The sequence below is a fragment of the Nematolebias whitei genome, chromosome 21 (genome assembly GCF_014905685.2).
Source record: "Nematolebias whitei isolate Nwh7 chromosome 21, NemWhi1, whole genome shotgun sequence".
NCBI classification, from domain to species: Eukaryota; Metazoa; Chordata; class Actinopteri; order Cyprinodontiformes; family Rivulidae; genus Nematolebias; species Nematolebias whitei.
In genome coordinates, this window is record NC_056518.1 from 20,169,187 (window position 1) to 20,186,200 (window position 17,014).

Here is a 17,014-nt window from a genome sequence, read left to right on the forward strand (position 1 = left end):
ATATATATATATATATATATATATATATATATATATATATATATATTAAAAAAAACAATTTCACAACACATATGTTCTGTGTATTCACATTAAAATGTTGGAATTTAAAAATAAAATGTGTTTTTCTTTGTAATTCATAGCAATTACCTTTTTTCATATATCAAAAGTCTTGAAAGCACACATTTAAATAAAAGTTTGTCCCTGTTGGGCTTGCCTTGATGATTGAGGCTTAGAAAGATGAGCCTCGCTGCACAAGAACCATGAAAGTTTCAGCGAGGTAGTGCTTTTAAGAATGCAGCTGAGGAGTCAAAAACCTGTAATTTCCCTCATTGTGAAAAGCCACTTAGCGAACACCCATTTCCAACTCTTTCCATTTGATACAAGGCAGCAGGACTGAACGTAATGAGAGTTTGTTGCATTTTTGGAGATAATGCTCCTCTGTAAAAAAACACACTTTTAATTTCGCTTCCACGAGGACTGCTGAGGCAACCCCGAGCCTCCTTTGAAGGGAGGGAATGTGGTCTTTGAAGCTGTTTTTCATCACCGTTTCAAACGCAAACGGTGAAGTTCAAAGCTGAGGAAGAACACTTATGGCCGTATTTCTGTTTTGTTTCAGAGCTCAGGGGAAAAAAAAAAAACTTTAAAAGTTAGGTTTGTGTGTATCTGCGTGAATGATGATAAAGATCAGCCAAATATTCAATGACAGGCATACTTATAATTGCTTATGAAAAAAAAAGCAGTTCAGGTAGTTGTCATGCATGTACACACTTCAGTATAGCGCACTAACACAGTGAAGTTTTGCTTGCGTGCACACACCATCACAGACATCTACACCTCTAGATGCAGGAAGAGAGCCACCTGCATCATGAATGGCCCCCCTCACCCAGCACACACACGTTTTGCCCCACTCCTCTCAGGAAGGAGGTTAAGGAGCATTAAGTGTAGAACCACTAGACTGAGGAACAGCTTCTACCCTGAAGCGGTTAGACTCATGAATATCTAACCAGAATAATCTCTGTGAATAATCATATGTTGCTGCTGATCTGTTTCATGTCGCTGCTGATCTGTTTCATGTTGCTGTGTTCATTCATACTCATCTGCTCACACAGACTCATGTTAGTGCTGCTGTTTGGTGTACTGTTTTTTTGCTATTAGTACTTAGTAAAGTTGATGTTTTTCTTAGTTCATCTCTTAGATCTTAGTACTGTTTTTCTTTTACATTTTATTGTTGGAGGGCAGCACGGTGGCGCAACTGGTAGAGCTGCTGCCTCTCAGCGAGCAGGTCCTTGGTTCAAACTCCGGTCCAGGGGCCTTTCTGGGTGGAGTTTGCATGTTCTCTCCGTGCATGCGTGGGTTTTCTCCGGGTACTCCAGTTTCCTCCCACAGACCAAAAACATGCATGTTAGGCTGATTGGTAACTCTAAATTGTCCCTACGTGTGAGTGAGAGAGTGAATGGTTGTTTGTCTCGTTTGTCTCTATGTGGCCCTGTGATGGACTTGCGACCTGTCCAGAGTGTACCCCGCCCCTCGCACAATGATTGCTGGACATGGGGCACCGGCGACCCCCGTGACCCAAAATGGAATAATCGGGTAAAGAAAATGGATGGATGGATGGATTTTATTGTTGGATGTAACTGGGACCTTGTGTACACTATCTCGTTCCACCACATGTACCACATATGGGGTGCATGACAATAAAGAAACTCTGACTCTCTGACTCTGACACACACATACAAACATGTTTGGAGTATTTCTAAGAAAAACAGATTCCCGTGAAGCATCGAGGGCCATTTTGGCTAAATGAAGTAAGTGTGGTGCGCACTAATAGACTGGCATAGATGAGAAAAGAAAAGGCTGCTTCAGCACCATCTTCTAATACAACCCTTAGGCTAAAGATGCACACACCTGTACCCCCAGCAGACACACACGCTGAGGTAATACCCCCCATTTGCCGTGTCTTTAGGGGGAAAGAGGCAGATAAACAGCGGGCTCCAATAACGATGGTTTAGATCTCAATGGGTGCGAGCGAATGCTTCTCCAAGCCGGGGGCTAATGCCAGTTAACTCTCCCTGTGGGGGACGAACATGGGCCTGCAGTGGCTCGCAAAACAAGCGCTCTCCCAAGATCCTCATTACTTCCAACGCTGAGTAGCAACTGTAAGTAAAGAAAAAGTGCAGCTTAAGCTAAAAACAGAAGGAGAGGGAGCGATGGAGCGAAAGAAAGCATGGAAATAGGTGTTGGGGAGGGCACATAATTGCACACTGTGCTCCGGTTAGGGTTTTCCAGTCGGACAGAGTTAGAATAGGTTTTCTCTAAATGGCTAACACAGCAAGCACGTTTCCCCCTGCCTGTTTTAGCCAATGGCGTGCTTTGTAAATATGCTATTTCTTCCAACAGCTATCAAGAGAAAGAGGAATGCAAATAAGGGGAAAGTGAGGGGAGTAAAAGTTGGGAAGTGGCGTGGGTGGTGATGTGTGGTTGGGAGGGAGAATGCAAAAAAGGAGGACACAAGTTGAGGGGAAAAGAGCTGGAGGAGAGATGTGAAGAAATGAGAGAGGGAGGCGCAGCGACGGAGATGTGGATGGAAAATTCAGCCGTGTTCCTCTGTGGGAGGCCTGCACCAGAGCAACGCTCAGAGCGAATAAAGCAGAGACAAACAGTGATGGGGACGAGAGGGTGGGGACGAGGGAATGAGAGACAAGAGGGAACAGAGGAGAAGGCAAGCATGTTAGAAATAATGAGAGAAAGAGAGGGGGACGGGGACAGCTAGAGGCAGTGTTCCCACCACGCAGCCTCTTAGGGAGTGGTGTGACAAGAAACCTCGCCATGCTTCTCACACCCAACGCTGCAAAAACAAACCAAAACACTCATCCTCACCCTGTTTTCCTGCATCGTTCAGCAGAAGCAGAAGGAAAATTCACGTTTTAGTCGTACGCCCCTGTGGCATTTTCTTTTCTTAATAAAAACAAGTTTTCTCTGTCATCAAGAAAGTTGTTTACTGTATTTGTGTTCCAAATGCCCTCCTTCAAGAAAGTCCAGCTCCTTTGTGTGTCTGTGCTTGACCTTTGACCCCAGGTTGGAAGAAGAGCAGCCCAATTGCATTTGCTTTCATTACCAAGAACTAAAACCGACTGCAATCTAAAGGCTAAGCTAGGAGACGATGAAGAAGCGCTAATTTAAAGACATTTGTACACTGAAGCAGCCTTTAGCTACTAAAACAAGCAGGTGCCGCCTTCTCTCCAACCCTTCTTTTCTCTCTTCAACTTGCTCTGACCTCTCTATCCTTTTCCGGGGCCCCGGAAGCTCTTGAAGCGAAGCGCGCAGATAAACAGCTTAAACTCTCCAGAGTGCTCACCCGCAAGCTCCATTCACCTTATTAGAAGAAAATAAAAAACTTGGAGGGGAGGGGAGAAAGGGAAAAATGGATTGAGGAGGCAGGCAGTGTTAGCTGGACCTCCAAGGACTTTGGTGTGAAACAGACAGACTAGGGGGAAAAAAAGAAAGAATAGAGAAGCGTATTTGTGATTTTCTGCAGCAGACAGAGTGAGCTGGGCTGCGTCCTCTGTGGAAATTAGTAGCTGCACAAAGTGGAAAAATAATGCAGTTTGGTTTTCAAAGGTAGGCAGGCACACAGGCACCAATGTGTCAACACAGATGGATGAAAATATCACCAAAGACTGTACAAAGATCTGCACTTTTAGTCGAGTCGACTGAACGAGGCATTTACTGAACAAAGATTGATTGGAAGAGAAATAGATGAAATACCACAGGGACATATTGCAACATTTACCTTTAGATTCTCTCGTGATTTTTAAGTCCAGCAGAGAGCATGAATTTGCTTTGCATTTTAATATAATAGCAACAATTAACACAGCACTTCGACCAGCATCCTTCTGAAACCAGTGTGCACGAAAACTCAAGCACTATATGATCAGATTACTAAAGGCTTTGAGCAATTTGTTGGCGTTTGTTCACATTCTCATCATCCAGGTCATGCTCGAATGGTGTGAAGAGTTAAAAGTGACCAAATTAAATAAATACATCATGAAACAAGTAAATGTTAATGTTCCATGAAATAAATAAACGCACCATTAAATAATTAAATATAAAATTATGAAATGCACTGTTGCATAATGAAATAGCCTATTAAATAATTAAATGTACATTTTAAATAATTAAAATAATTGTTATTTTCAAGAATACTTTCATTTAAAAATGCATATTATTTATACTCGGTATTTATTTATTGGCTCCCGTGCAGCGGTGTCATCATGAACTTGCGTCAGCTGTCAGCTTGACCCATCAAACTCGGTGGGCGGGACTAGCAAGCCAAGACAAATCGATCACAGATAAAATTGAAGCAGAGTCAGAAAACACATTCCAAACATTAGGGGCAGTAACTGTCTTTACATAGATTTGTATGAAGACTACTTTTATGAAACTACTCAGACAATTGGTAGACGAAGGACAAATGTCAAAAATATGTCCAGAGCTGCTACGAGAAACAGGAGATCTAATCAAAGTAAGTCTAAGGCAGACTCCTCAGAGTCATACTGCATACTCAGAAAGACGTAGTTTATGTTTGAACAGATTCAGACCAAAGCAATGGACTTCACAGGATTGGCGTTAGCCCCGCCCACTGAGTTTGATGGGTCAAGTTGACATTTTAATACTTTTTTGATGACACTGCTGCATGGGAGCCATGAAATAAATACATAGAGTGAAATAATCATATTAATTATTAAATTTAACATTTCTGGAAAATGACATTTATTTATTTTCATTATTTAAATTTTACATTATTTAATGGAACATTATTGAATCATGCATTTCATAATTTACCGATATATTTTATTATTTAATGCTGTATTCAAAAACTAAATTACACATTTATTTACTTAATGGCACAATTATTGATTTCACGATGTATTAAATTATTTATTTTGTCACTTTTAACCCCTCAAAAAAACAGAAGGTTAAACATAGACTCACACACACTTAAACACACCAAGAGCTTCACAAGCTTGGTCAAACATGTAAAAACAGCACAACTTAATTTGTTCAGTCAGTACACTAGCGCGTGATGTCACTCAGAGCACAAAGCATAGAATTAGAGTGAATAAATCTGCCCAGTCATGGATCGGTCACAATGTCACCGATACCCGATCCAGAAGTTTTTTTTAAATTAAATGAAATTTTTTTTAAATTGTACTTCATCCAGCTCCGGGATCATCCTTGGAGCAACCGTCAACTCAGCTTCATTTTGCTGCACCTCCCTGGCAAAATGCAGCTAATTTGACCATTGAAGTGCATTTATTAAATAAAAGTTCAACTGAGACACATCTATGCTATAATGTTGAGCAAACAAATAATTGTTTTTAGGTCGTTATCTTGTTAAATTTTGAAGAAATGCACAGTGAGTCCTCCCCTGCGTGTTCCTGCTTCCGCGTATCGGCTTTTGGGAAACGTTAGACTGAGACACAGCTTTGCTATAATTTTGAGCAAACAAATAATTGTTTTTAAGCGTTAAACTTATTAAATTCTTGTTAACGTCCTCCCTTGCATGCTCCAGCAGCCGTCATTTGTCAGCCAATAGATTTTTGGCACAACACCAGCCCACATTTCCGGGTTGTCAGCACTGACTCGTAACAAACATGACACGTCACCGGTAACGCATAATAGATACGACTTCTATGGTGAAGTGACGTATTTATGTTTTTTCCACTTTATTAGACATATTATGCATATTTGGACTGATGCAACTTATATGGCGGTACGACGTGTACTGCAGAAAATACAGTAGTTGTAGTAACCTTTCTTGATCTGTGGCTAGAAACATTGTTATATTTTTCAGTGGTGAATTTTGTTGTGGCATTTCCCCCGTCTCATCTCCTCCATGTTATCAGTAACAATGCTCTGAGCTGATGACAGCTGAGTTTCTGTGCCGTGTTTGTGTGAAGTTTGATGTAATATGTATCAGATTCAGCCTGGTAATGGATACGTCTTCAACTTATTTTTGGGGGAACTGACAGTTCTACTAAGGCTGACAGGAAATGATGCTGCGCTGACAGGCTGTACCTGGAGACAACTTGTCAAACCAGAGCATGTACACACTCAAACCAAGCAGCAAACACTGTTATCTCTACATGGAAACATGGAGAAAAATACAGAAGTTTAGAGCTCCTAACAAGTACATTTTTAGTATTCCTGCAGATTCTGGTATGAACTTTGAGATGGTTATGAAAACTTTTTTCAGGGATGTTTTGCTCTGACCTCAGCGCTTTGTATCTGATGGGGTAATTTACACTGCTGTTCTCGTTTTAGCACTTCATCCATCTAAATGGGGGACAAATGCCTCGTTTGTTGTCCCTGATGTCTCACAGGGGTAGGAAAATATTTTGAGGATGCTTTGAATTGCTTGAGAGACATCGAGAGGTGCAAGGTGTGTTTTTCTGTGCATGTTAGAGATAGAAAAAGAAGGGGGGGGGGGAGACGTTGGCGGTTGAGCAATGTGATTTCTGCCCGACTGTCACAAATCTAGCGCAACAGGAAAATCAATTTGGCCCTGTGTGTGCCTTTTTGGCTCCGGGAGAGAATCCAAATAGCGAGGCGAGGCCTGGATAATGTTACAGTGTATTGGATTTGCTTCATGGAGAGACAGACAGGAGGAGGGAGAGGAGGAGGAGGAGGAGAAGCAAGGAGACGAGGGAATCACAGGCTTTCTGTGGCGCTCCGACAAGATAGATTTGTGCAAGTGAATGGGTGTATGATAGGCTGGCAATCTGTCAGCATACCCCTCTTTAACACTCTTAAAGTGCAACTCTCACACACACACTCTTGAACAACACTGTCACTCAACCACGAGAGCATACACACAGAGGTAATTTATACAGACAACAATATATATGAAGTGTCAAACCATGAAATGCATTTTTCGCAGGTATACATGTTCTGCTGCTCTGTATGTTTCCCCTGGCTGCATTCTGAGAGATTTTCATGTGTGCATTTGTTTGACGGTCAGGTGAAAACGTGACATAATGAAATTGCTCTCCTCTGACCGCTGTCAGGAGGAACGTGTGCGCTCATCCCTGTGACATGTCGCATCACTCCGGCGACTGAGCCTGACTGGTGGCAGACCAACACACAAATATCTCCAGGTGGATGTGAGCTCACGGCGTCGGAAACATTCCTTCGCATGAAGTTTTATATTATTTAATGAGTTAATGGTAGATGTTTGTGAAAAGCCTTTTTAACCAGCACAACTGAAAAACAGCATTACAATAATTGTCATAAATAAAGGTCTGACATTCCTTGAAGGAACATACCACCTGCCGGCTTTAACAACAGAGTTTTAATTCAAGATGGCCGCCACAGCCACACCTACATTAACAAGAGCTGCAGAGTAAGTATTGAGGATGAGTCTCAGCTCCCATACAGTATAAACTTTACCCCATTGTCTGTAAATTTGTGTGTGCTAAAGCCAAATTTGTTTTGGCTAATATAGATTGGCTGTGGCAGCCATCTTAAATCAGGGTGCCTGCATAATGATGTGCATCCACTGATCATTTTTAGAGCTTCATTCCAATACATCCAGCGATTCATGAGATATTTGTTATTTTTATGGGCCGTAATGGTACATATGTACATACATAAGTATAGATGGACAAAAAGACAATTGCTCAACCTTTAACTTTGCCGACGAATGATGGAAATCTTTAAAAAAAGTTGTACAGTAGTCCTTCGCTACTTCCCGGTTCAACTTTCGCGGACTCGCTATATCGCGGTTTGTCAACGCACATTAACATATTTTAAAAAATAAAATCTAATTGTACAGGACACATGATTGTCAACTTTAATATTACTCACGTGATTGGGACAGTACTGGATACTGTACAGTAAAAAGTTTATGAACAAATAAAATACTTCAGACAAGCGCCGCCATTTTGTAGTTTTCTCTCAATAAGCCTACGCTGTATTCCCACTCATAGCGACTACATTTCCCAGAAGCCAACAGGGTCCAGCCCAGAAGCCCCGTTTCCTTCTGCTGAAATACAGTGTACAAGAGGGGAAAGTTCTGATCTGATCGGAAAAAGTTCGTCTCTCGTTACAGTGACTTCGGCGCCCAGCAGATGCAGAGAGCTGCACCGAACCAGACCAGCACCGGAGCAGAACCAGATCTCCAGACCCATCGGTGAATCTTGAGAGCTGCTAGCCGGCCAACTAGGACCTCCGAGTGGGGACACCCTTGTAAATAAAATTTAGTAGCTACATATAAGTATCTTGTTAAAATTTGTAGGTTTAAGAGTTTAGAAGATTGATTGTGGGCTTCGTCGCTGCAGGTACTTCTGCAGAAACTAACCGAGTCGGACAGGAACCGAGAGCTGTTGCTGTTCTGCAGAGCTGATAAATAAAATTAGTAGCTACATATACAGTACTGTACGCATGTTGTTAAAATTATGTAGGTTTAAGGGTTTAGAATGCTGAAAGAGTGTGGTAAGGGTTTCTAAAGCCTTACAATATATATACATAATAAAATGAATATAACGTGGCTACTTTGTGGAATTTGACTTATTGTGGGGGGGTTTGGAGCCAAACTCCCGCAACAAACGAGGGACTACTGTAATACCAAATTTGATGTATTCTTTGTACGTAATCATATCAACACTTCCCAAATGAAGAAAAATATAATAAATAAATAAATTTAAATAGTTAAAATGCCAATGGAAGCAACAGATATGGATCAGCCTGTGATTACAAACAGCTAAATGGAGCAGCAGGAAGAGCAACAACGCTGTGTTTTGATGAAGGTTTTCACACAAATGATCAGCTTTATATTTGATTTGTGCTCACAGGACACAAGTTGCTTTAATAGGATTAGCGTAAAAAAATCAAACCTTAGTCTTCTCGCCGAATCGCGCCCAAGTTAACTTGTGAAGTGCTGCAAAGCGGGGAGTTATAATCAGATGTAAGCTAACCCCATTAGTTCTCCTGTGTCTCGCCAACACTGGCTGCTCCTTGATCTAATTCAAACTGATTGTAGTACAACCCCTAAAACATGCCAGATGTTACTCACAGCTCCATGTTTATCAACAGTTATTTGGCATGGGGGGGGGGGGGGGGTATTTTAAAATATTTTCTTATTAATCACGTCCCAGCGATCGGTTTCGCTCCTCGTCTTTGCCGCCTCACTCTGGATTCTCGTCATGATTCTTGGCACGAGCGCCTGAAAAACCACTGTCCCAGTTTTTCATTAGCGTCAATCACGCCGGTAAGCGGCTGAGGAGCGAAGAGGGAGAGGAAGAGGAGGAGCGGGAGCTGCTGGAGCTCACTGTAGACACTCTGCCCCTCCTTGTCGGAGTGACTGGCAGGTCTGAGACATGCTGATGGGTCGGTCAACCACTCACTCAGGAAGAGTGCTGGCAGGATGTCATGGAGGCCACACACACACACAGATACACATTTACTAGGATGTTGCAGGCAAATCAAACCTTCATTTATTTATAATGCTCAGTGTTTATCTAAATGCTCTGCTATAGCCTCAGGGGACAGACAGATGCTCTGCATTGTGTCTGATAGTTCTGTTACTTTCTTTTTTCCCTGCCATAATATAGATAAGGCTACAAATACACCCAGAATGGAGAGAAAATAGCACAGACATGAACGTTGGTGCAATCCACAGGTAGTCGGAAGAGTATCACAATTCCCCTGCAAAGCAAGGAGAGGTTTTTACAATCCAGCGATCAAAGCCTTAAATCTCCGCAACGCAGCTACACAAAACTGTGCGAGAAAAACGAGATAAAAAATGTTCCAACAAGTGCTCCGCAACACGGAAGCAAATTTCTTCAGCTGTCTGAATTAAAATTTTAAATGGACCAGAGAGATCAAAGACTAGATATGCAGGATGGATATCATCTGGCCTTCCGTTGCAGTGTGTTCTCTTCGTCGTCTTTTGTGCAAAATAGCATAATGGAAATTAATCTAGGCCTATTATATAGTGGTTTGACGATGCAGAGAAAATAAAACAAGATGCTGTTAAGCAAAAATGTTGCATAACTGATAAGCATGCTAATTAAAATAATGACTAGGACAAAAATTTTCAATAATCGGGTATTGCTTTATAGTTATTATTATATATATATTGTTTAGTGCTGCTTTTCAGCCATTAGAGTGTCAGCAGAAATGTATTTCTCTACTTATTTACAATTTTAATGACTTGCCTTTTTATGTTTTGATGTCAAACACATCATTCAAGAGACATTTATAATTTCATTGTATTGTATAAAGTGACAATAAAAGCTTTCTAATTTCCAGATTAATGTTTGAAAATCTGATATACAGATGCTCTATTCATACATTTTACTACAAAACACGACATTTAGACCTTGCCCTGTTATTTGTGGAATTGTTTTTATCAGTTCATATTCTCATCAGGGTCGTTTAGCATCATAAGGCTTTTAAAGTCTCCTTTAAAAGCACATATTAAAAAATATACAAGAGTGAATAAATAAGTCAAGAAGAATGTGAAGTGATTATTATGATAGCCCTCCAGAAGCAACAAGTAGTAATTACACTGACATAAAGATGATTGAAGTATCATTTGTAAACAAATAAAACAAAGAAAATGATTTTCATCACAAAATGATCTTTGTGCATTTTGACCAAAAACACCTTGGGTGGAATACTAAAAAAGTTCAGTAATGGGAAATATAGTGATATTTTTAGCAGCAGAAGACAAATTTTAAAGCCACCTGAGTGGAGAGAGGATCAGCTGGTTTGAAAAGGTCACAGCAGGAACTTTTCATCACCTGTCAAACCCAATAGATCTTACAGGACTGCACGGACTGGGAGATGTTTGGATTGGTTTTTAATTTGCTTTCAAACAGCAGTTTCTAGTTTGGTAGCACAAAAAACAAAAAAGCAAAAAAAAAAAAAAAAAACGGTGTTAAACTAGATGAGCCATTTTTGTTTAGCTGAGAATCCACAACATTAAACTAAAGACACGAACTGGTGTCTGGTTCTAGTAGCATGTCTTGATAGTATCAGTATAAACAAATTCTCTCCACAAAATTATGATTACAAAATTTGGTGTTTGGAGTCACCATTGAGATGAACCAGCAGAACTATGAAGACAGACACAAAAATCAAGCAGTCGGCTTGTCCCAAAACAAATGTTATCTGAATCTGTCTTCCCCGCTTGGCCTTGAATAGGTCAACTATCTCAAATTTCTCCTGGAGGTTAAGTGAACAAGAAGCTCTGCTCTACTCCTCCTCCCCTCCCCGCCCTTTGCGAGGACATCTGTGGACCTGTATCAGAGCTGAGCCGGCTGATAGACACTGTGCCATCTTTATCAGGACTATGGAACTTTCTGGCAGTGTCCATGAACAACTCACCGCCTTTGTTGTCCTCCTCATGCATAAATGTATTATTATGTCATTAGTATGTTGCTGTCTATGTGTGAGGTCTTTTTTTTTGGTAACTTTCACACTGTGCCCCCAGCAGGACATAGTGCAATACAATATTTTTTTACTTCCCTTCCCCTCGTGTTTATCTTTTCCTTATCTACTTGTTTGTCTGTAACAGGTCTTTCTTGTAAATGAGTCCTTGAGGCGCAATGGGAACTAACCTGTATAAATAAAGGTTGATCCGATCCGGTATCAGTATCGGCCTCCGATACCAGAATAATTTACATATCGGATTTTTCTGATCCAACCTGCAGAGATTTCCAATCCATGATGCATGTCTGTGTCTGCTGAAATGTCTCCACATGTGATTCCCTGCTGGCTGCTCTGCAAGTTGGCTTCAAACTATGGAATGGATTTCCTGAACGGAGGCGTGTTTCATGAAACCCAGAGTAATAAGACCTGCCTCACATTCAGGAAATCCATTTCATAGTTTGCAACCAGCTACAACAAGAGCTGAGCAGCAGCACTGTGGCTAACAGCTAACCAACTTTTTATCAAAACATGTCTGCTGTGTGGAAGTACTTTACACTAGAAACACCACAAGACAGCAATGTGCAATGTCTGCAGAGCCGCTGTACCGAGACGAGAAAGCTACAATACATTGAACTTAATAAATATTTGAAAAAGCACCACATTAAAGCACATGAGGATTGTTTAGCCAGGCACTGCGGTAAAGTTAGTTTTACGTTGGACGTTAGAGCTCCGTGGCTTCAGTGGTGTGTTCCTCTCGTTCAGTCCAAAGCAGGCAGTCTGATTTCGGTCAGCCACACTCAGTCTGCCCGTCTCAGAGGAGCAGACTGAGCGCGGCTGACTGAAATCAGACTGTCTGCTTCACAGCTTGATTGAATATTTGCAGCCAAGATATATCCTGATGCATGCTGATGCCAAGATATAGTTTATCAGTACAACAGTAGACAATCATAAAAAAGCATATAAATTAAAAAATAAAAGAAAATTATATATATATATATATATATATACATATATATATATATATATTATTTGTATAAAGAAACAAAAACAGCTACATTATAAAGCGATGTAAAATACTAAAAGCAGGAACATGTCTGTGTTGGATATTGCCATGAACTTAGCAGATGTTTGAAGCAATTTAATCAATTTAATATCCATTTTAAAGCTAGAAAAAACAAAACATGTTTTGTGTTAGCAGGATTTAATTCTAACTTTGAAACTTATCCAACATTAATAAAACTTACCTCAAGTTGCCTTTTTGGACATGCATGCATATATTTGTACAAATTGTACTTGCCTATAGAGAGGAGATTATTATAGCCTCATATAAAATCAATGATGATGATGATATTGAAATAGTATCAGTATTGGCTAATATACAGATTTAGGTATAGGGATCAGAAGTTAAAAAAAAAATTGGATCCCTATAATTGACCACATTTCTTTACTCCGCTGCTTACTTTGCTTACTCTACTACATGTTCTGTATTTCTACCCGTTTTGTATTTGTAATTTTTTCTATCCTTGACTTGTGTTTTTTGTCTGTCTTTCAATAGGGGGTACACCTGCACTTACACCTGAGTCTGACATTCTGTGTTCGTTTGTTTCTCCTTCCTGTCCTCTCAAACCCAGCTGGTCAAAGCAGCTGGCCGCTCGTCCTGAGCCCAGTTCTGCTGGAGGTTTCTTTCCGTCTAAAGGGAGTTTTTCCTTTCCACTGTTGCCTTTGCGCTTGCTCAGGATGGGAGATTGCGACGAAATGAAGATTCAACGTGTCTGCTGGCTTCCTTAGATATATAGTTTTTACTAACTGGCCTTTGTATGTATGTGAATGTTTCTGTTCAGTGCCCTAAGATGACATCTGTTGTGATTTGGTGCTTTATAAATAAACTGAACTGAATCGAACACATAATCCAAGTTCTAACAAATAATGCAAGATACTGAAATATCAGTTGAGATTGTGCAAAATTTTAACCAAAATGGATATAACTGTCATTTCTCAACAAAAGATGACCTTAGTTTAAAAATGTTGCCTTGAAATGTGGCGGGCGATATGCATTCCTTCATGTGAGCCATTTAATGTTCATCATGCTCTGAGGTTGTCGTGTGGACGGGAACCTTACCTGGAGCAGTGCTGTTAGCAGGAGAGATGGGCCCTGAGCCAGATCGGGACTGCTGGGACTGAGTGGAGCCTGCTGGGGAGCCCACAGGGGAGGGAGAGGGCCCGCTCCTCTGACTGGGGAGGTGAGGGGAAAAGGGGGACTGTCCCTGGTTGCCGGCGCCTCCCTGATCCCCTTGGCTACTGCTGTTGGTGCTGCTGTTGGAGGATCCTGCAGCGTTGCCGGCTGGGCCCAGACCAGCCTCAGTCCCAGTGGGGAGGTCATCAATCGAGCCAGACAGATCCTGGAACAGAAGTGGAGACTTACACTGAGTATTTATGAGGATCAGCCAAGCATTTGATGAGAGCTGACAAGCAGCAGGTGGCAAATTTAAATGTAAGCTCAAGCAAGCACATAATTTTCCCAGAGCACATTATGTCATAATGAAGCTGCAAAACTGCAAATGTTATTAGAGAATGTGCAAAAATATATATTTCTGATGCTTTCATAAACATCAAAACTATATTAATATGAAAGGTTTGCTTTAAATATGCAGAAATAAGAATTGGACTTTTTCATCATTATGGTTTTTGAGATGGTTTTAGTGGCAGAAAAGCCCAAACCTCCCACAGAAAAAAAAAAAAAAAAGCCACAACACTGGCTGCTGCGGTAAAAATAAATTGTAATGGGCTTTCATTCAGACCAAGGGTGAGTTCATATTACAGTTTCCATTCCCTGTGGTGAGCTGAGTACTGTTTTTATGTGTGTGTATTTTGTAGGTAGTCCCCCGTCTAAAACGATTCAAGGGAATTCCCAATAATATCCCTGACTGACCGCTGACTACATTAAAGTGTTGATGTTGGAGGACGTAGTGAAGGAAGAAAAGAGTGGAAGGGAAAGTGATGAGATAAAACGTGATGACCGACCACACACACATTCACAGAACAGTGGCTACAGCTCAGCTCTGTATTTGACTGGGGGTGACTTGTAACTTGTAAATGACCCCAGTTTTCTGGCTGGTGCCCACTTGCAGGAAAATAAAAAGAGTTGCGGGTGCATGCCAGATGATCTGCTCGATATCAGGCTGTTGACTCTCCAGTCCTGTTCCACTTGAGCCCTAAGCAGCCTTCACTGTCACAAAACATGTCTGCAGGAATGTTTTTGTTGAATAGACTAAGAAAATTTAATTTAGACAAAACGCTGATGGTTCTTTGTTACAGATCATTCACAGAGTCTATTTGAAGCTTTTACATTGTCCCTTGGTAAGTTAACCTCGCAATACACAACAAAAAAATAATCTGTCCTGGAAGATAATTGTAATAGTCCTTGTCATGAAAATTGAAAACAAAACAAACAAATGGGAAGGCGATGTCAGTTTTAACCACCCGTTAAGGGTAGAATTAAAGGGCAAAGTGAAATGTTCTAAGTGCAATAAACACAACCCTCTTGGGCATTTTAAGGTTTTTTTTTGTTGTTTATTTTATTACTAATGAAATCTTGTGGCATTTTTAAGTGAGCCCTTGTTTGTGGCTGAAATTAATGGAATTGTGTGCAAAATCTCGTGTCTTGTTTTGTGTCTTCTGTGTCATTTACCCACTGCTGTAAACCAAATCTCCCCCTGAGGGACAATAATCATCTGAAATAAGAGAGCATACCAAAGGGTAAAAAAATGCTAAATAATAAACCTTACTCTGAGCATATAAAATAGGAAATATGATTCTGTTTTAGTCCTAAAAAGGTTTTTTTCACTCTTGTTGAATACTTTATTAAAGGGCATCAGCATAAATAACCAGTAAGAGTTCACATCTTTTGCAGCAGGCTTCTGTAGAAATGTTAAAAATTTTACTTTCTTACTTGCAATTAAATCTCTGAATGATCTCAGTTTGGAGAAATAAAGTTTCTGTTCAGCTTGACATGCAAACTGCTGTTGTCTTAAAATCGCTTAAATGTATTTGGTTTATCCTGCAAACACTGTCTCATAAATCTTTACACCCCTGTCATTTATTACAATGGCAGCAATGCACTTTAATCTTACTGGTATTAGTGGTTAGCTCACACGTTTGGTCAGAATTTATCATCAGTTGTTCAGTCCTTTCCACAGACTTCAACTCACTGCTTAAAAGGAAGCTCCAAAACACACTTTCTTCATGCTTCATTACATTTTGATCGTAGATTTAAAAAAATATGAGCAATTTTCCTTTAAGAATTTATTTTTTACAGTATGTGCTTCACCTGAGCTAATCAGCCACAGCGCAGATATTATGTCAGCTTGGTGTCTGTGCACTTTTCCCATTACAAGAGTACAATTCAACATAAATAAGGAGACAGCACCCCCCCCCCCCCCCCCCCCGCCCCGTTTCTCCCCATTCATTGCGCCTGGCTTAGCTGGTGGAACAGACAACCAAGGCAGTGTGGCAGCCTGTCCACGCCTGCTTGTTTTGGTTAATGCGATCTCGATTGTGACACATAAGGCTTTTGTTTTCCATCATGCTGCTGTGAGTGCCCACCCGCTCTGCCAGCCTGCCAGTCTGTCGCCTGGCATTATGCACCTTCGCTCCACTGAGCACCCTTGCTTTCTATCCTCTCTCTTCCTCACCCATGGCACCACTCTTCGCCTCAACCAATCAAGTCTCCCGTTGCTCTGAGTTGACTGATGTCACGCTCTGCCTCCACCAATAAGACTGAAGGTTTTATTTCTTTTAAACCCACTGGCTGCTCTGAGCGCATCCTATCTGACACGGAGTGGTTACCATGAGAGTCAGGGCAACCGTGGCTTTTCCAAAACACTGGATGCCAGCCGGATGCACGCCTAGGTTGTTAACCTACAGGCTAATTGTGTGAATGGTTTGGAATAATTGCATTTCACCTAATTGGGTGCTGTTGCCAGCTTTTCCTGTGGCAGTCTAGGGTGGTAAAATGTGTACCAGTAATTCGTTTAGAGGCTGTTAGGCTCATTTGGATTATACACACACTTGAGCACAGCTGTGTGGCCTAAGACCAAAAAAAGTAGCAGCACTATTTAACATGCAGAGACGCTTAAAGCCCATAGGCTTTAAACTGCAAATAGTAATGTTATAATGTATAAACATATACTCAGTTACTGTTACGTGTCCACAAAGCATTGTTACTTGGCTAACAGTCTGCTATCCAGTCATGCATAAAGAATTAAAGCTGGCTATAGTCCGTTGCAGATCTCAGGATCCAAACACCCAACAATCTGAGGGCCCCCATCCAAAGTGGCCCAAATCCAATTTGTTAGGCTCGGGGCTGCAAATTGCTCTGTGCATTGAGTCTCCAAATAGCTGTCAACCACTCCCACTTGGCGTCCTTTATCGCCTAATTCGCTCCTGGAGCATGTAATTGTCATAATAAGAAAAATATTGAGGTGATAATAACAAGTTACTTTGAGATGCCCCCCCGCGCAGCTCAAGATGCGCACACACACACGGTTACGTTTACACACATAATGGGTCAGCTACACAT

The 17,014-nt window shown here is 41.0% G+C and overlaps 1 protein-coding gene across 1 annotated transcript in view; it reads right to left on the reverse strand.

The window, feature by feature from the left end:
- LOC119427740 (AT-rich interactive domain-containing protein 1B) overlaps positions 1-17,014 on the reverse strand; it is a 121,693-nt gene that overhangs the window by 32,656 nt on the left and 72,023 nt on the right. The window contains exon 3 of the mRNA XM_037695378.1: positions 13,556-13,835. Coding sequence (XP_037551306.1) covers positions 13,556-13,835 — 280 coding nt within the window. The remainder of the gene's footprint in view (positions 1-13,555; positions 13,836-17,014) is intronic.